The sequence below is a fragment of the Chlorocebus sabaeus genome, chromosome 8 (assembly GCF_047675955.1).
Source record: "Chlorocebus sabaeus isolate Y175 chromosome 8, mChlSab1.0.hap1, whole genome shotgun sequence".
Lineage (NCBI taxonomy): Eukaryota > Metazoa > Chordata > Mammalia > Primates > Cercopithecidae > Chlorocebus > Chlorocebus sabaeus.
Genome location: NC_132911.1, coordinates 18,020,278 through 18,043,716, shown reverse-complemented (window position 1 = coordinate 18,043,716; position 23,439 = coordinate 18,020,278). Strand labels below are relative to the sequence as shown.

Sequence of the window (23,439 nt, the reverse complement as noted above, 5' to 3'; positions counted from 1 at the left end):
ATTTCAGTTCAGGAATGTCAGGTAATATAGACCAGTTCCTTTCATTTGAAGTAAATATAAACCACCTATATGTGAATTTAAATTTTCTAGCAGCTACATTTAAAAATGGAAAGAAACAGGTAAATAGAGTGACTTCAGCAAGATGGCAGAATAGGAGCTTTCCGTTGTCATCTTCCTGCAGAGGCATTGATTTAGACAGATATCCACAGACAAGAGTACATTTGTGGAAGTCCATGAGTCCAGTGGAGAAGTTTCAGCACACCATTAGATTATAAAATCTGAGAATAGGGCCAGGCGCGATGGCTCACGCCTGTAATCCAAGCACTTTGGGAGGCCGAGGTGAGTGGATCACCTGAGGTCAGGAGTTCAAGACCAGTCTGACCAACATGGTGAAACCCCATCTCTATTAAAAATACAAAATTAGCCAGGTGTCGTGGCATATGCCTGTAATCCCAGCTACTTTGGAGGCTGAGGCAGGAGAATCACTTGAACCCAGGAGGCAGAGGTTGTAGTGACCCGAGATCGTGCTATTGCACTCTAGCCTGGGCAATAAGAGCGAAACTCTGTCTCAAAAAAAAAAAAAAAAAAAAAAAAAAAAAAATCTAAGAATAGACAGAATAATGAGTAGAAGAAGAACAGTTTCACTTCACCTATGTCACCCCTACCTCAAGGCAGAAAGGTCACTGCCAAGAGAGCCTCCTGCAACCACAACCTTCAGTTTCTTCCACTGGAGAAAGTGGGAGTGTAATGAGTGAGTGTCTGACTCCCCAAGACGTGCAGGATGCTGCCTAAGAGACCAAACTCTTTCCCACCCCACTCAGAATATTAAGGCAATCAGCACAGCTGAGTGGTTGAGAAAGATTGAAAGCAGGGAAGAGAGACCATGGAGGCTTCTAACTGCTCTGTAGACCTCCATCAGAAAGTTCTCGCCAAGCTGCATGGAATGCCTCACCTACAGACCCGTTCCCCCAGCTGGTCCACAGGCACTCCAAATGCTCCACGCATCTCACACCCACATCCCCACCCCAAGCCAGCTCCCAAAGCATGTACAGATCATCTCTCATACAGTCACTGAGCTCAACTCTATGGGATTCAGAGAGGGCACACAAATTTGAGCATCACAGGACACTGGCCTAGGGCATGCAAATGGGAGGCTCTCAGCCTTCAGTCTTGCAGGATCAAGAGAACACGTACAATGTAAGAATTACCCACTAATTGGAATGAGAAGTATAGAGTAGACATGTCCGTAGAAAAAGGTCTGAGAGAGCCTCAAAATTCCTAGCTCAGCTATTTGGAGAAAGTATTTCTCACCCAAAGACAGTAAAGACTGAAGATTACTGCTTCTTCTAATGCAAAAACAGCAGTGTGAGACGTTAAGTAACACAATTCTGTAAAAATCAAAAAAATACGATAATATCTAGGAACCAATTTCAAAGACATGAACATCTATGAGTTGCCTGAAAAATAATTCAGAATAATTATTTTAAGAAAACTCAGTAGGCCACAGAATACAAAGACAAGAATACAAGAGTTCATTGATTCCTCAGTGAAATCAGGAAAACAATACAAGAACAAAAGAAGAAGTTCAATTAACAGAAATTATTTAACAACCCAAACAAAAATTCTGGAGCTGAAGCATATACTGAATGACACTTTAAAAATGCAATAGAAAGTGTCAACAGCAGATTTTATTATGCAGAAGAAAGAAGCTGTGAACTTGAACACATATCAGTTAAAAATATCTAATCAGAGGGGGGAAGAAAGGAAAAAGAATGAAAAGGAAGAAAGAAATCTACAGGATTCATGGAAAACACCATCAAGGGAGCTAATCGCTGCATCATAGACGGTAATAAGGGGAGGAAGAGGGAACGTGGCAGCAAGCATTTAAAGAACACTTATTTAAAGACTGAATACTTCCCAAATCTGGAAAAAGATATGAATATCTAGGTACATGAATCTCAAAGACCTCCAATCAGGTTCAACCCAAAGAGGAATTCACTAAGACGTATTATAATCAAACTGTCAGAAATTAAACACAGAGAGTCTTGAAAGCAGGAAAGAAAAGGAGTTGAGAAGTGATATCTGCAAGATGGCTTAGACATACCTGGCACTTATGCCCCTCACAAAAACAACCAAAACTCAACTAGAGTGTCAGAGGAAAAGCATTAGAGTGCAGCAAGGGAGTGGTGAGATCCCTCTAGTGTTTAGAAGCCCAGGAAGGCAGCATAGTGAGGGTGATCGGGCACCCTGCCTCTGCCAACTCATGTTCCCTGCTGAGATTAGCTTGGAGTCAAGAGGGATTACCCTTTGAGGGGAAAAGGTGAGCAAAAGATCCCCATCAGCTTCCATTGCCACTGAAGACACCTGCAGTTCTTACTGCAAGAGTATACCACAGCCATAGCAAGCCCTGAGCCTAGTTTGGGGAGCTGCCTGTAACTCACACAGCTACATTGCTTCCGATTAGGAGCACGTGTTGTGCCTCCCTCACTTTACCCTCTTTACGTAAGCTGCCGCAGTATGGTACCACCTTAAAACCAGATCCACTGCTAGAGTGTGTCCTGCTCTGAGGGCCAGTGGCCTCTGTGCACCTCCAATCTTGGGTCTCCACTGTCATTCCATCGAGCTTACATGGGTGGGTGCCCAGCACTAGGGCCCAGGAACAACTGTGGACTCAGATCCTGCACATGAGACAAATTAATCCCAGGCTGGCTTAATTGCTGCAAGCTCATGCCCCTGTCTAGAGAAACAGCCCAGATGACCCACCAAAGGCAGACCTGCTCTTGAGCCAGCAGAACCACCGTGTTCCTTCACCTCCAGCTGGAGGTACAAGCTAGCAAATATGTCCCTGGCATTCATATCTCCGAACCATGGAGCAGTTATAGCCTATGTAACTTAGATGTGGAATTTAAAAATCTCCAACGCAAAGAAACAGAGGGTAGAAGGGTGGTCAGCAGGGGTTAAGGTGGGGGTTGGAGGGAAATAAGTAGATGTTGATCAAAAGGTGCAGACGTGCGGTCGTAAGATGCGTAAATTCTGGAAACCTAATATACAACATGGTGATTGTATTTAATAATAACGTATTATATACTTGAAATTTCCTGAGGATAATAGATCTTAAATATTCTCGACATAATGAATAAATAGATGAAACAGGTGAAATTAATTATAGTGAGATTTTTAAAAATTTTACATAAATTTTCCAAAATATTTAACATTATTTTTTCCATACAGAATCTTCAAAATCTAGTGTTTGTTTTACACCTACAGCATAGCTCATTCCAGTCTAGCCCCATTTGGCATGTCTCATAGCCACACATAACGTATGACTCACTAGCTGCTTGGGTTGGAAGGTGCTTCACCAAGACGAGCTCAGAATTGGACACGGACTCGTAAAATGACTACTTATGGTACTTCCCATTTAAAGGATCACTTAAACTGGAAATTCAGAAAGTTTAAAATTACTTCAAGGCTGGGCATGGTGACTCACGCCTGTAATACCAGCACTTTGGGAGGCTGAGACGGGTGGATCACCTGAGGTCAGGAGTTCGAGACCAGCCTGGCCAACATGGCGAAGTCGCTTCCCTACTAAAAGTACAAAATACTAGGCAGGCATGGTGGCAGGCACCTGTAATCCCAGCTACTTGCTGAGGCAGGAGAATTGCTTGAACCCAGGAGCTGGAGGTTGCAGTGAGTCGAGATCGCACCATTGCACTCTAGCCTGGGTGACAGAGTGAGAGTCCATCTCAAGAATCAATAAATAAATAGACTACCTCAGGTCCAAAAGGAATAAGTAAATGTTGGTGATGAAATATCTTAGGAGATCACTGGGGAAGGTAGTTTTAGATCATAGTTCCTTCTGCTACTCCTCAAATCACATTGTAAGGATTTCCTGGAAGGACTGACCCTGTCTCATTAAGCCCGGCATTAGCCCTTCTAGAGCTGTGAGTGTGACACACAAGCTGTCATGGAAGACTCTGGGAAGATGCTTCTAAGGGATACCCGGTATGACTTCAGGGAATTCCGGTACAATCAGAAGGAAAAGCAAAGTGTAAACCAAAAGATGAAGCATGTGCCCTATATTAAAATGTCGCCATAACAAGCTCCCTTTTTTGTTTTAGAAGATGTAAGTTACATAGGGAAAAATTTAGTGAGTGACAAACTTTTATCCTTAGGCAAAATTTAGTCTCTTACCCAGATAGCAGTACTTCTTTAGCCCACATTGCTTACCTTGGGTAAGTAGAAGCTTAACCTTCTATCCTTGTGTTTCAGAGGCTTTTTTTTTTTTTTTTCCATTTTGCTGAACAACAAACTTGGTAATCCTGGTAATCCAATCAGGATTTGTTTTCTTTCTCAATTTTATACTCAGCTATAGTCAAAACCATCACAAGGCCAAGCTGGGTAGGACCTTTGGGAATAGCCAGAGCCAGAGGCCTTGTGGGTGGCAGATCTTCATAAGGTTGGTCTCTTTGTGGGTTGGAACCAGGCAATTTGTTTCTAGAGTTTTCCACCTAGAAAATAAAATGTGTGATGTTTTCTAAGTAAGCTTTGTAGACTTACAGAATGTTGATTTTAGTTTTGAAAAAGAGATGAAAAGCTGAATACTTACACAGACTGAGTTTAAAGAAAGAATTTTGAGAGCTAGAGAAACGGTGTAAAGAATTAGAGAAATCATAGTATTTTAAAATTAGTTTTCAGCAGGAATTGCATACTCTTCTTAACAACTCACTTCTCTTCCTCCTTCTCCACAAAGATGACAGTGTTGTTATTCAAGGGTAAAAGCACCTGCTTTCTACTCCTAGTCTTGGTGACTGACTAGGCCCTGAGGAAAGGAATAGCAGGGCCTGGAGGTGGGGAGCGTCTACTGGTGGTCACTCAGCTCTCCTACCTGTCTGAAAGGCGTGTCCAGGAAACTCCACAGGGGCAGTGAAGAGTAAAGTAGAGCTGAGTCCGCAGTCAAGAGCAGATTCCTATGAGAGCTTCATGGGGCAGGGCCTGGGAACAGAACACAGACAAATGAAGCTCTCAGAACACTTTCTGCAGACCCAGGTCTCCTGGACTGTTCTAATGTTGAGCTCTTGACTTCTTCTGATTGTATCGTTATGTTAAACAGTCAGCTTTTTAATTTGTAGTTTTTTAAAAAATGAAAGTCACAGAGTTCATTTAGAGAGCAATAGGGCAGAAAGGGAGAATGAATCAAAAGAATGGAATTCACGCTTTCTTTGGATTTACCAGAAAGCCATGAACACAAACTATATAAATAAAAATGTGTGGTTATTTGCTATATTTAGGCAGTAGGTTACTACTGTATTCTGAAGCCTGATACGGGAGTAGCATAGGGAGGGGAAAAAAAAAACCTGAACATTTTCTTTTTAAAAATGTAATTTCCAGCATAGCTTTCATGTAGGAACTCTGTTTTGCATGCAGTTGCTTTCTTAAGTCAGTAGGTAGTGGTGGGTGGACCACCTGGTCAAGGAGAAAGTCTCTGCAACTCAATTCTGCCATCATCCTGTAGTACGCCGGAGGAAAATGAACAGTCCTTACTTGAATAAGCAGTTCCTTCAGAAGCTCCTTGTTTTGTTTTGGTTTTTGTTTTTTTTTTTTTTTTTTTTTTTTGGTTTATTTCTTTGTTTTCCATTGTAGAGATCTAGGAGCAAACTGTATTGCTGTGTATATGACATTATTGCTTTTCTGCTCATTTTGTCTTAAGATGACCTTTTGCCCTGTCTGCATGAGAAAATGAAATGTCAGGAGGAAATGTATTCAGGATTTGATTGCTAGAGCAGTGAGGTCTGAATGCAAATAGGAGCAGTAAGTTAAAATTGCAGCTCAGTTGTATTTTCATTCAGGTGGTTACTATCGTATTCATGTATCAGGGGTCAAAAGAAGACATTTTTCTATTAAATAGGATATAAAATGGTGTTCAGGGCTCTGGAGAGAAACTGTTCAGTGAGATCCACGTAAATGTGTGTGTGGATATGATTAAACTGCTTTTCAAAGAATATCAATAGTTGTAATTTTTTTCAAAACGCAATTAACATTCACCCCAAGTAGCAGCTTACATGGTCTTAGACACGTCAATTTTTATTTACCCCTGGTAGGCACTGATGCTAGTGAAAAGGGATTTTTTCCCCGACATGTTTGGAAAGTATTTATTTATTTATTTATTTATTTTTATTTTTATTTTTTTCTGGGACAGAGTCTCCCTCTGTCACCCAGGCTGGAGTGCAGTGGCACGATCTTGGCTCACTGCAAGCTCCGCCTCCTGGGTTCAGGCCATTCTCCTGCTGGACTACAGGTAGCGGCCGCCACTCCCAGCTAATTTTTTTGTATTTTTTTTTTAGTGGAGACGGAGTTTCACCGTGTTAGCCAGGATGGTCTTGATCTCTTGACCTCGTGATCTGCCCGCCTCAGCCTCCCAAACTGCTGCGATTACAGGTGTGAGCCACTGCACCTGGCCATACTTGGGAAGTATTTTTACAGATAATTGAAGATCAGCTTAATAAATACAGAAAAAAAAAAAAAAATTGTAATAAGGAGGAGTCACACACCGAAGAAAGAATTTTACTTTAGTAGACAAAGACGCCGTTAAACACTTGAGTTGCCTTTGGCTCTTAGTGGTCACAAAAAGCTTTATCAAAACAGCACATGGTAATTAAGACAGAGAGCCCACTGAATGGGCCAGGTCCAGGAAAACAGTACGTAGATGCTTGTCAGCAAAGATTTGCCGTTGCAGTTGTATTTGGTAAAATCCCATCCCAAGTTGTTTTTGTGATAGTGGAATTATATTATGCTTATACTGCTGGAAGTGTGTTTACCCTGTTGGAGCACTCCTGAGGAAGGAAGCTGAGTGTGCAACTCTGAATTTATTTAGAATTGACCTGAGAGTGAATCTGCAGAGACGAAGATAAAATCTTTAATAATATAACCAAAGGTAGCAAAACTGTCCCTGAGGCACACTATTTCTTTGCAACTGTCTTTGCCCTGGTAAATGAAAGACACATACCTGAAAGGGCTACATTATGAAGACTGAACAACAATTTGGGAGGATGAATTAAGGCGACTCTTATTAGTTAGAGGCATTGTCAACAGCAGGCTACCTGACTGCAAGACTCTTCTTTTTACTGCCACCGTGCTTTCCATGGACTCATTGTTACACATCCCATCTCATTTTGAATGTGCCATATCTGAAACTATGTTAATTTTTGTGTAGTGATTACTTTGTGGCCTGAAGTTATATTAGTTAAAACACCTTTTTGTTGTTTCAGCTTCCCTTTTCTACCACCTGTCTATAAAAAATTATCAAAGCGAAGATATAATACTTGAATGTTGTTATTATTTGTTTAGTACTAACAGCAGATTCCCTCCTGAATTCATATTGATGAGGCTAATATCCTCTGACCCTGGGAACTTAGAATCTTAGGTTAGTATGGAATTATGTATCCAAAGGTAAATGAGCTCCTGATACATTACATGTCAATTTCATGTGAGAATGATCAGGCAAGTAGATTCCAGATATAAATAATCCTTCACAAATCCTTACGTTTTTAATGTATGCTTTTAGAAGACAAATGTAGAGGCTTCATGTTGTAATGAATTGTAGTGAGACCTATTGATTATCCAAATGAGGAATCATTGGAGACTACATATAGTAGTCCAGTTTCTCACTTTATTTTGAAGCTCAAAGTGGGCAATAAAAACTATTCTTCATGTATTACTACATAAGAGATTCTCAGGGCTGGGCAAGGTGGCTTACGCCTGTAATCCCAGCACTTTGGGAGGCCGAGGCAGGCAGATCACCTGAGGTCAGGAGTTTGAGACCAGCCTGACTAACATAGAGAAACCCTGTCTCCAATAAAAATACAAAATTAGCCAGGCGTGGTGACGCATGCCTGTAATCCCAGCTACTTGGGAGGCTGAGGCAGGAGAATGGCTTGAACCCAGGAGGCAGAGGTTGCAGTGAGCCGAGATCGCCCCACTACACTCCAGCCTGGGCGACAACGGTGAAACTCCATCTCAAAACAAAACAAAACAAAACAAAAAAAGATTCTCAGAAAATGGGTCTGTGTTTTAGGGACCTCAAAAGTGTAGTATAACCTAAGTTTCTCTTTAAAGATGGAGAAAAAGCCCCAGTCCTAAGAAAGACAGGCTGTACCTCAGTGCACTGTTGAGGATCTGCCATGTGTGGTATCTTGACAACAGAGGTCAAGAGGATGTGAAGCAGAAGTGGACAAGCCTTTGCCATGTGGTGCCTTACGAGCTTCAGTCCTGACAGGGTCAGACCTTAGCATTTTTGTGAAAAACATCATTGGAACAGTGGGATACTGAAGATAAAGGTGTGTTCCCAGAGGATCCTGAATTAGGAATACATCAGGCTTCTACCATCAACATATATATCCATGTTATTTTTCTTTTTCTGGATTTGCCATATTACAGGTTCAAAATATATTTTCTACCGTATATGGAAAAATGTGTTCCTCCTCTTTCTGTTCATGCAGTCAGTGGTGCTTATTCTTTGTCCGCTGTGTGTTCTCCGCCCTGGGGATATATTAGTAAACAAACGCAAAATCCTTGCTCTCATGTGATGGTATCTAGTATTGGGGGGCAAAGGAGGAAATCAAAGGTTTTTTTTTTTTTTCAAGTAAAATATAAGGCTTTCAGATGGGGAGAAGTGCTAAGGAAAAAATAAAGCAGTGAGAGTAGGTGTTCCAGTTTTAGATTTTGATGGCCAGGGAAGGCCTCAGTGTCACGGTGATGTTAGAGTGATCACCTGAAAGAGGTGAAGGAGGGGAGGGAGGAAGTCCTGTGGGCTTTTGGAAGAAGAGCTTTTTGGACAGAGAAAAGCAAGTTCCACAGGTCCTTGAATAGGAGTGTGTGCCGTGGAGGCAGATCCAAGCCCAGGGACAGAACTGAGAGATTGGGCCAGGGGAAGGGGGTGGCACATGGGTTTTCTAGGCCATTTTAAGGATTCCTGGTTTAGAAGGATTTTAAGGATGAGAAGCCATTGGAGTATTTTGGGCAGAGCTGACACACTCTGTCTTGCGTTTCAACAGGACCGTGTGTTTTGAGAGGAGTGCACGTGGAGGGCAGGGAGGGAACAGGGAGAGCAATCAGGCGACTGTGGGAGGAACGCAGGTACAAGGTGATGAGCTAGGTCCAGACTGGAAATGGGAGAGGCGGTGAGAAATGGTGCAGTTCTGAAGACAGATGGACAAAACTTGCTGACTGAAAGGATATGAGGCATTAGAGAAAAGAAAGAGTGAAGGAGCAAAGCTTTTATTGTCGAATTTCCGTCTTCACCACTTAAGAATTATCCCTAAGCTTGCTTCTTAAGTACTATCTAATCATTTCCTAGAACGTGAAAGTGGTTACAGAGACAGGCATATCTGAGATACTGCAGGTTCAGTTCCAGAGTACTGCAGTAAAGCGAATATCACAAGCAAGTCACCCAGATTTGTTTCCCAGTGTATATACAAGTTATGTTTAAGCGTACAGTCATCCATTAAGTGAACAGTATGTTTATGTTTTTAAAAAAAATGTATGTACCTTAATTTTAAAATACCTTATTGCATACCACCTTCTATCAGAATAGCAAAAGAAGCTGCTTTCATAAACTGTCCTAGCAGACTTCTATTTACACGTCAGGGACCAAATCTATAACACAGGGCAGCAACGGAAACTAACAGACAGGGTCACGCCTGCTTTAAACTATAATTCCGCTGATGGGGCTGGGCACGTTGGCATTCTTAATAAAGATCAAAGTTCCCTTAGCACGAAAGAAGAGGCTGTTCAGGAAGCAGGACACACTGTCTGCCACAATATGATTGATGAGCTTCTTGGGTCCAAGTTGACCACTTGAACACTGATGATCGTTTTCAGTCTCTGAGCTCGTGCGTCAAACCTTTAAAAAGTAATTTACTGGCTGGGCGCGGTGCCTCACGCCTGTAATCCCAGCAGTTTGGGAGGCCGAGGCCGGCAGATCACGAGGTCAGGAGATTGAGACCATCCTGGCCAGCGTGGTGAAATCCCGTCTCTATACTAAAGTACAAAAAATTAGTCAGGCTCGGTGGTGCGCGCCTGTAGTCCCAGCTGCTCGGGAGGCTGAGGCAGGGGAATCGCTTGAACCCGGTAGATAGAGGTTGCGGTGAGCTGAGATCGCGCCACTGCACTCCAGCCTGGAGATAGAGCAAGACTCCATCTCAAAAAAAAAAAAAAAAAAAAGTAATTTACTAATAAACTTCTTGCTGCTGCTTTACTTTTTCTACACACCAGCTTTCATTTAAAACTTAAATTTCACTGTTGGTCTTAGGAAAAAAGATGCAAATCACATCTTCTCTGAAAGGAAGAAAGGAAGTAAACTCCCCATGATGTTGTTGCATAATTAAGAAGTATGACCTTCCTACTGCCCAGAAAGAGAATACAAGGAGAAATCAATGAAGAGAGAAATTTTAAGTTATGTTTCTTGCCGTTGCTCTCCAGAGCATCATTCAGAGTTATTTTTCTTTACTCTGAGAGAATTTTATTTTGTCCTCAAATCCTCTGGATGGCATTTACTTATGTGGCTGAGTCTCTGTAATCCTCTAGAGACTTGGCTAAAACTAATACCTGCTGAATAGTCCTGAGATTAAAGTTATGTTTTCCTAAAATGTTTTGAAGAGGAATATTTGGTTTGGTTCAGTAAAATGTAGACTCAGAGACTGGTAAAATGCAAAGCTACATTACTGGGTTTTTTGTAACCTCTGCCCCTATAAGCCTGTTTTAAGTTAGAAATGGAACACAGTATTTGCAAACCCATCAACCCTTGAAGGCTTCCTTAACAACAAGGCAGGCTTTGTCTTCTGGCTCCCTTTACCCCCTTTTCTCTGCTTTGTCTTTTCTTCTGGTCTGATGACTCATGCAGTGCCACACCTCTGCTGTGCCTTTTGTTTGTTGATTGACACACCAATGTAATGTATTTTAGACAATAGCTTTGCAGCTGGAGCTGTAAAATGAGTGGATGAGGTGGCTTTCCTTCATGTATTTTTCAGATGGATTTTCCCAGTAGTATCAGTTGCTTCAAAGACTAGTGGGAAACTGTCCCTATCACCTTCTCTCCTTTTGTCCCCTTTCAAGTGATCTAAAAATTTTTTCTTCATTCTCTTTTCATTGTGTAAATGCTCCAGCTTCGTGAAATTGTATGCCTTACACTGGTTTCCTGAATCTATTTTTATACTACCTTCAGACTATGTTATTAAACTTTGTTTCTATTGGGGGTAGTTCTTTTCTGTATTTTAATCTTGCCACCAGGCAGTTTAGGAGTAGATTAATTAATAAATTCATAAAATGTAAAGCAGTTTAGAATATTTATGTCCTGTGAATATTATCTTGTTCAGTCCTCTCATTTCACAGTGCATATACTGACGTGTGTGATACTGATGACATTTTTTGCTAGCAAATGCCCTGATGAAGCCATCATGTAGCCTTCCAAGACAATGCTTAGCATGTTATTCTTTATTTTGTTACTTCTTTATTGGAATTAGAATGTGTATTTAGTAATGCTTTAAACTGCAAATAACAATACTTGATAAACAGTGGTTTAACCCACAGGATATTTATTATTCATACTTAACATGATTCCAGAGGGAGTAGCCTTAGGGTTGGATCCAGCTCATCATGTCAACATGGCTGTCTCCGTCTTTCCATTTTTCCTCAGGCGTAGCATGTTGTCCTATTTCCTCATATCTACTGCCCAAGTCATGGGGCAGCAGCTTTAGGAGTCGTGTTAAGGAGGGAATAAGAATAAGAGGCTAGGCCAGGTGTGGTGGCTCCCACCTGTAATCCCAGCACTTTGGAAGGCCAAGGCTGGTGAATCACCTGAAGTCAGGAGTTCGAGGCCAGCCTGGCCAACATGGCAAAACCCCATCTGTACTAAAAATACAAAAATTAGTTGGGCGTGGTGGTGTGCGCCTGTAATCCCAGCTACTTGGGAGGCTGAGGCAGGAGAATTGCTAGAACCTGGGAGGCAGAGATTGCAGTGAGCTGAGATCACATCACTGCACTCCAGCCTGGACGACAGAATGAGACTCCATCTCAAAAAGAAAAAAGAATGAGAGGCTAACCCCAGTGACTTCTCCTTAAAGTTTATCCCTTTTATCAGAAAGCAAAATCACTTTCCCAGAAGCCCCCCAAAAGACTCTTCCTTACCTCTTACCACAATATCACATGGCCCAACTTAGCTACAAGAGAAACTGGAAAAGTAAGTATCTCTGGTTTTATTAGTCTTTGTAGTGAAAGGCATGTAAGAGTAGAGGAAGTTGAGAATGGCCTTTGGCCAACCAACAGTGTCTGTCAGAGTACTTATACTAAAATCTGTATGCATATAATCTGTATTTTCATATCAATGAAGCTTAACAGCCATGGGTTTTGAACTCAGATTGCCTTGGTTCAAATCCCAGTTTCATTTCTTCCTTTGACTTTGAACTTCTCTTTGCCTTTGTTGCCTTAACTGTAAAACAGGGATGGTAAGTTATCAGTGTATGAATATTGTGTGAATGACCTGTTCTTAGTATGTTGGCACTCAATAAATGTCATCGGCAACCAACGCTCACACCCCACTTGAATACTGGCCAACCCCAGAACATACTGAATGTCTAGCAGCTTTTTCCCATTGTTAAACCAAACAGCTTGAAAAGGTAGCACTTCTAAATTACTAACTTAAAACTGACACATACAAAACCCAATTTGACTAGAAAAATCCCTAAGATGGATGTATAGTCAAAACAGAATTTGCCTGTCTTTGTTGGGACAATTTATAACTGACATGTTCTTTGGTTTAGAAATAAAACACTTGAAACTTTCTATAAATTCTTCATGTGTTGAGGCAGGATGGTGGAATACTTATTTTGACCAGAATATATCAAATTAGGAATCTAAGACCTGTCTGTAAGTTGCAACATATATGATAGTTCTATATATTGATTGGGATAGAAACTAGAAAAAAAAAATAAAGTGCCAGAGCTATGGAAAAAGAAAAAAATCTTAGAAATTCAAGAGATAGAGGAATCAAGGAACTTTTTGAAACATAGTAGGTACTCAGTACATAGCTGATGATAAATATTGTTGAGTGAGAAAAGCATCAGAAAATAACTTGAAATTCTGCAAACTTCATAGTGTTCATAGCAGCAACTGTTCATAATAACCAGAGAAGTGGGTAATCCTTGCAGAAAAGCAATAGAGGGAAACCCAGAGCAGCTTCTAGAAAGTGCTTTGGTCTCATCGGGGACTGTACAGAGAGTCGCTCGCCATGGAGTGGTCCCTCAAGGTGAGCCTTTCTAGGGTTACGGGGAGTCAGAAAAAGAGGAAACAACCATATCCAAGCCAGTTTCATATGAGGCCTAGATTACCTGGGGAGGCTCAGGTGACTTAGTACAGAGCCACAAGAGCCATGTAGCCGCCGAAAACCAGAGGTGACAGCTCCTCCAACTTAGACCCTTCTCATGCCTGAGTGTTCTAAATTCATGGTGTTCCATCTGGTAGCCAGTAACTCCAAGTTGACATTCCCTCAGAATCCAGAACAAATGAGAACTAAAATTCTAACTTAATTTCTTACCTAGATAATTGAATCAATCAGTCAGTCTCTGTAGTTGCTTCCCATGTGCCCAGTAAGTGCCCAAGTAATTTGTCAGTTTGGGAAATGAAGCGAAGTCTTCAACAGCCATTCACATTCTCCAGGTGGGTAATGCACTAGGTGTGCTGCACACGTGCATTTTGAACAGTTTTCTGACTGCCGTTGTTCTCTGGCTTTGCCTTCAGAAAACCCGCTATGAAATGTATGTCAGCATTCTCAAGGAAGGAGGCAAAGAGCTCCTGAGTAACGATGAAAGCGAGGCTGCAGGACTGAAGAAGTCGCACTCGAGTCCATCGCTGAACCCGGATACGTCTCCGATCACTGCCAAGGTCAAGCGTAACGTGTCAGAGAGGAAGGATCACCGACCTGAAACACCAAGCATTAAGCAAAAAGTTACTTAGAGTCCATCTGCGGCCAGGAAGTGCTGGTCATGGAGCAAAATAGGGTTTTTCAAGATCTTTCTGGTAATCCGTGAATATATTTAAAAAAAAAAAAGTCTGTGACAAAATGGTGCATTAGTAATTTTTTCTATTGTACATTTTTGTTAGTTTCTGTACAGATTGTCTTTGCTCTTGATTTCTTTTGCTTTGATGATTTTTGCAACTTGATAGCTAATGCACCTTTTCTGTGAGGAGGAGGGGATCGTGATTTCAGAATGAATTATGTATCCCTTCTCTTTTGGTTTTCTCTTGTTTGCAGTCTGCTCAGTTGTTTTATGTATTCTCAAATCAACTGTTAAACTTTTTTTAAGGTTAAAGAATTTAATCCATTGTGAAACGCTTAACTGGACAAACTGTAGTTTTAGTAAATTCTAGCTGGAGTTAATATACGCCTTTATATGTGAAATCTTGCCCAGTCACAGAGGTAGAATTGAGCACTCACAGATGCTCCAGTAAGAATCGCAGTGCTGGGAATCTAGATGCTCCAATATGAGGCAGCTGCGTGTGCAGCTTAGCACTTCCTGTTGAGATCAGACCCTGCTGGAAGCAGGGAGAAGGAGCGTGAAGATCATAGGATTGAGAACGTAGGGAAGCACATTAGCTTGCTTGAAGTGCTGATTCCATTTCAGCCAAGCAAAGGAAAGAGGAAGTGGAGTCATTTTGCGTTTGAAGGTTGAGGAAAGATTGATACCCAGTTGATTTTGTTTGCTAAAGGATGGGGGCAGTAATCGGCCCTTGAGGAGCTGCAGCAGTAGGCATGTGCGCAGTCTGCAGGAAATTGTTACCTCACTCCCACAGGGTCTAGACTAGAAATCCATCATCTCTATCGTTGATATCCTTCCATACAGGAATAGATTCTTTCTTACTCTACATATGTGTGTGTGCGTGCGTGTGTGTGCATGTGTGGGCATGGGGTTGTGTCCTGGTCATGATGTTGGGGTCTTCCTTCCTAACAAAATAATGCTAAAATAAAACCGCTTTTGTTCTGTCCTTAAGACAAAGTAAGGGAGGAAAAAGTAGCTGCAGTTGTCCACAATGGATATTGGTTCTTTAAAATATGTGTGAAAGTAATAGTCGGAATGAATTGTGGTTGGAAAACTGAGGGATCCGCTGGTTGCAGGTGCAAAGTGACTTTGTTTATTTTTGTCTCAGTCTCCTTGATAGCCACTTCACTCTGATACTACTCAACTTTCTCCTAAAAATACTTTAGCTATTTTCAGTCCTTTCTTTCTGTCTACTCAAAATGGTTCTATTAACTTTGCAGTCATGAGCTTGTTCCAGTTACAGTCCCTTTGAAATTCAGGGTGATAAACAGAATATTCTCCTGTAGAGGAAGAGAAAGGAATGAAAGTTTAGCCCACTGAGACCTAGAACTTTGTGATTTCCTCACCTTGACTCTAGTCCCTAAAGTTATAATCTCCACAAGTGGCACAACTGCAGAACTAATAGAATCACTCTGATGATTCTTTTACCTCCCTTAGAAGTGTTCTGTAATTCTGCAGTTTATTTGTTGAAGGTACTATGACCAAAGAATCAGCTGCTCTAAGTGAATAGCATGGTTCCAGTGAATTAGAGAAAACCTGCTGTAAAACCATGGTAGTGTCTAAGTGGTATGTTATTATGATATACTAGCATTTATTTACAGAATTATTTATTTAATGTTTACTTCCTTCCCCTCTCTAAATGTCCATACTTGCTGTTGCCCAGAGAAGGGTTACCCCTCTCTAGGGTTGCAGTTGCTTTCTTTGTAATAAATATTTTGCCACACCTTTAAAAAAAAAAAAAAAAAAAAAAAAACTAACTTTTAACTCTCTGCCTTGTTTGGGTAAAGGCAGTAACTAAGTTTATGTTTCAGAACTGCAAAACAAACAGGATAGTTACCAATATGGCCCATGTATCAGATTGACTTCTGTAGCATTCTCACTGAATGCAACATGTCCACAAGCAAGTTGTCTATCTTTCTACCTGATAATCTAAATTATCAGGGTATTTGTTTTCTGCCTAAATATTTACACTAAGCAGAGGGGAGAGAGGTACCTAGACCATGTCATCTACGAGCTTCAGTAACTAAAGAAAAAGGAACTTCCCTGAGTGGCTTGAACGTGTTTGCCCACAGTCTATGTCTATGTATATAGAATGTCTGTATGTATTTTACTTATTTAATATACATTGAATGGTACCTTGCTACAGTATTTCTGACATTTGGAGTATTGAAATACTCGGCTAGCATCAGCATCACTATAGCACTGTCCGTGTCGTATGACTCACTAATATTAAGTCCAGGGACTGCTGGATAGGCTCATAGATCATTGGATACAAAGGGCTCTTTTGAAGCTTCAGTGTACCATGTTTGCATAGTATATCTTTAAAAACAACTTTAAAGGTTCTTTTGTGAGCCAGGGTCTCAGACTGCCAAAGCATGATGCTGTCCATCTTTAGCGCATGGGCTGAGAACACCTCTTCCCTGAGGCTTCTGGAAGGTTGCTGTCATGAGTGCATGAAGGAGGCCAAGAGTTTATGCTGTGGGAGGAAACAGTCACTGATTTGCCTAGATTCTGAGAGTCTGGCCCATAGCCAACCACATTTTCTTTTGGGATAATTTCTTTTCTGTGGTATCTAGCCAGAAGAAATTGAGGATGTTTCCTTTCATAGCTGCTCCAGGCCTGTTGCCCAATTCACGGTACGAGGGAGGACCCCTTCCCTTTCTTCTGAAGGTACGCCACCCACCTCTATCCCCCACCCACCTCCGTCCCCCACCCACCTCCGTCCCCCACCCACCTCCGTCCCCCACCTACCTCCGTCCCCCACCTCAGCACCCAGGAGCCTTGGGACTTCCTTCCATATGATAAATCATTCTTCTTCACATCAATATACTTCATATTGATTTCTAGTATAGCAAATCTTGATAGCCATCAGAATACCTTGGTCATAGTCTTGTTGCAAAATTGACCATACAGGTGGCCCATATATAAAATCTGTATTTTAAAGGTTCTTCCCACCTCACATGCTGGCTTTTACAGGGAGGTGTCTGGGATTCCTCTTTAGCAATCAAAACTTAATTACTAGGATGCAGAGTCCTTACTTTATCGCCAGCCCATAGGCATTTCTGAAGTGCACTTTTTTGAAACGTCATTTTGCTAACTCTCAGCAGTGTCTAATTAAACTGAGCAATACTTTTGTGAATTTTAATTAATCTCAGTAAAACCATGTTGGGAGAGAGTCCTCTGATGGAAATGTACTCCCTGGATTATGTGTAACCTTTTTATTGCTCTTAGATGTACAGGATAGAAAGCATTTTTTGGTGCAGTGGTCTTGTACCAAACACAAGACCCTCTATGCTTCTCCAACTGTTATCCTAATCTAGCAAATGAGGACTGATCCCTAGGCAGAAGTGGCGTGAGGAATGCACTCTGGAAGAGGAAAATCTGGCTGGCTTTCCAATGCTAAGATAGGTTTGTATTTCACCCTGTGGCCAAGCTACAGAAATTCTGAGATTGTGGAAGAATTTATGCAACCAGCAGGGGAAGAGGCCTCTTACTGCCTAAACACAAAGTTACACTGAGCTTTTCTACTGTCCTTTGCCTGTTGTTCCCTCTATCGTGTAAAGATCTGGGAAGGATGAAAGGCAGAGACTGCTTGTCATGAGCTGCACTCTTCTCTTTTTAACTAATCATTGACAATTGGAAGAAAATTGACTTTCAAGAAGTTTCTCCATTGTCTTACTATCAAAACCTTCTTGGGTTTTGTTAATCATCCTTGAATTTGAGTTCCTTTGGCATTTTTCCTTGTAGTTATCCGTTAAGCTTGTTGCATCCTGAATCCACAGGAAGTTTAGCTTTGCAGGTTTGAATCTCTGTAATTTAACTCCTGTGGACTTGGTCAAGTTTTCAGCAGGTTGGGAGCCACATCTCTTAATTTCAGCAGTGAGTCATCCCTTCACTTTTCAAATGACAGAATTTTTTCCAGTTGTAAAATTAACATTGTAAAACAAAGAACCAAAGGTGGCATCCGAAGAGTCGAAGAGTCGTTAAACCTAGAGTCTAGTTTATGAGTCATTGTCCAAGCTGGAGTTTAAATAGTATCTGGCTTTTGTCTCAAAGCATGTAAGTTACTCTGACAGAAAATGGGAAGTCAGCCTTGCAGGCACATGTGCCTCTGGGCCTCCTACCTTTCTCCACAGCTTTCTGGCCATCTTTTCTCCCAGGCCATACCACTGCTCTGCCACAAGTCAGCAAATTGCTTTCCACCAGTCTGACAGCATCTTACATGATCACATCATCACAGAATAGCCCCATGATAGATTACTGATAGCAATAGAGAGGTGCTTTGTCACTGATTTTTCTCTCAGATTGCTTTCCCATCTCTCACCCATAAAGGAAGGACTGAAATCCAAAGGCATTCTCCTTTTGTACCTACAGTCTCCAGAACCAATGTGGGCAACCTTCTGCTGATGACAATAATTGGCCCATTGCATGCAGAGAGAATGTCTTCATAGAGAGAATGTCATTAAATACTTGAATCTGCATGACAGTGTGACTTGAATGCAACAGCAGGAAAATTTTGCAAGTTACGTAATTGTATATACAGTAGGTTTTCTTAAGTCTCTTTGGTTCATCCTTTGTAATTTATGTGTGTATCTGTAGTATTGCAGGCTTTTGGAGAATATTCTTACAGATAGTATGTCAGTCATCAAAGAAAATGCTGTCACCTGCCATTGTTGTATTTGTGGGTATTTATAGTTGTATGTATGTAAATGCATTAGTGTGTAGATTGCGTATCAGTATATGGTACATGTACATCAAAATTATTTTTGTCTTTAATCAGTGTGATATGAAAAGCAAGTACAACCTCATAGGACTGATTATGTAATGAAGTTGTTGAGAGTATATATAGTGGTATTGTTTTATTAAACTTAAATTCAAATAATATTTTGATTAAAATTTTTAATAAGACTTTATGCTAGAAAATTCTGTCTTTGAGCTTTGAATCACCAGGGCAAAAATGACTTTGAACTAACCTTGTGAATCTTTTGCAGTGTACTGTGTGCAATACCAAGGGCATAGCTCCCTGTAATTTGGGAAATACAGAAAGAAAAGAAAAAAAAAAAAAAAAAGGCAGCCTGTGCAGTCTTAGTAACTTTAGTATTAAGAGCACTTAAAGTCAAACTGACAAATTTGGGCTTATTACAAAATGTGATGCTTTAAAGCACACGTTCTTTATTGTTGTTGTAATTAGTCCATAAAAAATATAGCTTTCAGAAGAATTAAGTACCCACCATATCGTTTATGTATTTGTGTATATTTTACGGGAGATCAAACCACTCTCGTGGTGCCGCATCCGTACTCGCTTGACTTGGAAGAAATATCACAAGCACTAAAGTATATCAGGGCATCCCAGGATTGGGTACTGGATCCTAGGTTTGCAGTTGCACAAATTAGCATCTAGTGTCACAGGTAAAAGAATTTCAGGACCAGGTTTAAACTTTGTTTTAAATATTTTTATACTTAGGTCTCTTTTTCCTGCCTCTCCCCAAAGAAGAGCCACTGGCCTTAGTTGTTTGAGCTTACTGCTTATATTATAGAGTGTAAATAGATAACTAGAGACTAAACTTTTATTAACTAGCATGTTTGGTATATTTAAAGCAGTGACTGAGCGTGTTTGAGTGAGCGGCTGGGGGCAGTGTCTTTTGTGTAAACACGCTGCCTCGCGTCTTTGCAGCTGATTCAGAGAGTTTGAATTGTGCGATGGGAAACTCACTTCAGCTCTAGGCTGCAGTAATGTGTTGGTAGTTACACTTGAGGTGTTTTGTTTTGTTTTTTTTTAGTTAACTCTATAGTCTCAAACTATTTTTGCAAATATATCATTTTTCCTAATTGGTTCTTGACGTGCAGTGGACTGGCTCTGTGAATGATTGGCAGGGTCTTAGTTTTGCGAGAGTATTTCCTTCTAAGAATTATTGTGATCTGCAGAAACAGCCACTTGATTCAAAAATCATGTAGAAAAGGAGTAGGAGAAACAAAACGTTTCATTTGTGGGCCTTAACCATTTGAAATGTTTGGACTTTAACATAAAGCCATGGAGTTTATAAAGCCAAGTAACCATTTGACATGGATAATAATATCCACTCTAGAGAGAGTATATATGCACATTGATTTTTAATGCCGTTAAGATACTTTTGTAAAACTGTAGGAACAAGAGTAATTAGACCAAATGGAAGCTTAGGGGACAGTAAACTGGTTGCTTTCCATTTAGGGTAACCATGCATGTGGTTAGTCCTCTACTCCTGAGATTCAGAACCAGATGACTGTCCCCTTAGGTGTATAAGGAGAAAAGTTGACATGTCTGGGACCTCTGACATGTGTACACATGCTTGCACACATGCACACACAGTGAATGTTTTAAGTTATACAAACATAAGACCTTAAGATGCAAAGAGCCAGAATATTCTAAAGAGGTGATGAGCAAAGGGGATGGAAACTGCATCACAGATGTTTTCCAAGGGCCAGGGTGGAATTTGAGCTCTCTAGTGTCTGACTTTGAGATGTGTAGTATTTTTAACACATAAATGAGGGGATCCATATCACATTCTTGTGGACCACCAAATTGAAAGCTTTCTTGTAACTCACAAGCAGCAGCTCTCCAGCAGCTCTCCATAGCCTGGGTGAAGTCCCAGAAGCTGGTGTACATCATTTTCCAAGGTGGTAGAGCTGCTTGCTCTGCAGATCATTCCTTGGGAGAGGAGTACAAGTGAAGAAACAAGGAGGCACTTCCTATAGGAGCACTGATGTGCCTCGTCCACACTCCCCTCTGAGCTTGACTGAACATGCTGAGAGAGCTCCAATTGAACATGCTGAGCAGTTGAGCACTTTTCCATCAGCAACAACAGTGAGGATGGAAATGGAAAGGAACTGAACTAAAATGCATTTCCCTTTGCAGGGCAGAGACCTAAGCGCTTAGGAATAGCGTTGTAGAAATAAGCACCCTAACTTCAATTCCTGAAAATGTTGGTTAATGGAGAGAATTTTGGAGGAGTTTCACTTAATTATTTTCCCATCAGTCGACATAAATAAGTCTTCAGACACTCCTAGAAGAGTCCCAGCCCAGCTCTGCAGGTCTGAAGCTCACTGCTCTGAGCCCTGAATACCAGAGCCCTGCAGAGGGTGGTGATAACGCATCATCTCTGCAAAGAGGAGCCTCTCCCCCGGCCGCCACTTCACTCAGGCTTCTACTGAGCAGCAAGGACAGCCTGGGATCCAAATGCCGCTTCCCCTGCTTTAGGGATCCGGGTGTCCTGATAACGTGACCGTGCCGAGGCAAGGTATCAACTCCGAGAGTGAATGAGTCACTGAGCGTGGCACATGAATAAACGTCATGACAAAGATTCTCTGAGTGAGGCTAATGCCACGTATTTTACCTTTGCAAAAAATAAACTGGCACACTGAGTTCGAACCACGGATGGATGATATCTTTGCTTCCACACCCAGATTCTTAGAAATGGCTAACGTTTCCTTTCTGGGGGAAGGGTGGAGGAACACTCAAGTGCTAGCTTAGCAGCTTTGCTCAGTCCAGATCAGAGCTGTAAGGTAAAGGCCTAAGCACCTCCCTGCCGTCTCTTCTATCTCAAGTTTTAGGAACCCCTTTCTAGAACAGAAATGGACACTAGCGGAGAATTGACATTGTCAGCCTCGATTACCATAGGACAGGCAGAAAGGTGGTAATTTTTCTCTTTTCATATAAAAGAAGCTTTTAACTTTTCCAGCCTATTATAATAACTGGGTTATATTCACTGTGACTCAAGCTAATTGGCATCATGGAACATTTCTTTACCTTCAAAGTTTTCTCCACCAATCATTTCAGTTCTATTGCAGTCCTGGTGCCATATGTCCCCTGCAAATTGTGAAAGTAATTAGTGACAAAATAGCAACCTGCTCCTTTTCAATGGCCAAACTGTCAGCATTAGCAGATTTGGGTAAGCTCGTGGTACTATAACACGTACTGGAAACCTGTTCCTCATCACCACCTACCAGATTCCGGAAATGCCATCTTCTAGAAAACGGTGGCATTTTGGTGGTCTTCTTTTGAATGGAACAGTAGTTTGTGTGGATATTGTTAAAGTGTTTAAAGAATATTTTGACAATTAAGTTTACATTTTACAATTGCTTTATTTTTTATTAAAATAGTTGTATATAAATATTACCCTATTTCACTGTTGTTCAAGTAAACCTAAACCTTGTAGACAAGTGAGTCACCTGATATGTATAGAAGCTGTGACATATAGAGTACATTTATTGTGTAAATGTTTATGAATATAATTGTTCCTGTGTTTTTATAAGTTGGGGATATTTTGTTGTTTTACAACAACAAAATTTATTGCATTTAAATGGTTTTTATGTAATAGAAATCATGCAAAATAGTGAAGGATTTAAAATATGTATATGATATATGTAAATGTACAAACTTTAGAAGGAAATAAATCCAACAAATTTCAATCATTTGGGGGAATGTTTTTATTTGCTTATTTAAGCAACTGTAATAATACTTTTAAAAATGAAATAAGATCACACTCGGCCTGCCTCCGTAGAAAGACAACCGCAAGCCCCAGGTTGAAAGATGTAGCCAGAGTGGTTGAACAAAGTGGTGAGAAAATCAGAGTAACGCCGACTCACCTCCGCGCATTTCTGTCAAGATTTGTGTGTGAATACTTCAGAGATCTGTTGTCTTCATTAAGGGGCTTTGAGCAGGGGAGGAGGAAATAAACTTTTTGAAGCAATTTCAAGAGCCATTTGCATTCCCATTTATTTCTCATCAAGGCAAAGAGACCATGCAGCTAGTTACTGTCCTAAAATGCAAATGCTGATCTGCAAATCACTGCTTTTTTCTGTGCGGTATGTACCTTTGTGCTCTTTTCATCAAACGTAATGATAAAAGTAAGATCTGTTGACTTGGAAAATGCAAAATAAAATACCATCCTAATCACTTCTAAATATTAGAAAGGATGTCTTACGTTGGGGGATTTGGACTTTTTGAAACAAGGTCACTGGTTACAGCCTCTTCCACACAAATGAACATGATGCCTGGCAGAGATCAAAATTGCTATGAGGTGTAAATCTCAAAGAAATCAAAGCATTGTGGGAATTGGGAGAGCTACATCCTTTACCATCCCTTCGCTTTCCCTTCAGCTCCCTGTTTGGAACGTGAAACGTGCCTAAAGATCACCAGGATGGCTGAATAGTAGAAAGGAGAGCTTTATTGGCGATATCAGTTTGCAAACTGGGAGAGACGGTCTCTGATGTATACAGAAGGTCCTCTGTCTTCGAAGAGGGAAGGGAAGGTTGGTGTTTACCCCTCACAGGGCCTGTATTACATAATAGAGTCATACATATTCAGCAGCGGGTT

The 23,439-nt window shown here is 41.0% G+C and overlaps 1 protein-coding gene across 7 annotated transcripts in view; it reads left to right on the top strand.

Annotated features, from left to right (window-relative positions):
• PSD3 (pleckstrin and Sec7 domain containing 3) overlaps positions 1–22,535 on the top strand; it is a 555,746-nt gene extending 533,211 nt beyond the window's left edge. For all 7 annotated transcript variants that reach the window (XM_007961788.3, XM_007961789.3, XM_007961791.3 and 4 more), the window contains one exon: positions 13,789–22,535. In XM_007961788.3, the coding sequence (XP_007959979.2) occupies positions 13,789–14,004 (216 nt within the window). In that variant the 3' untranslated portion in view covers positions 14,005–22,535. The remainder of the gene's footprint in view (positions 1–13,788) is intronic.
• The last annotated feature ends 904 nt before the right edge of the window (positions 22,536–23,439 follow it).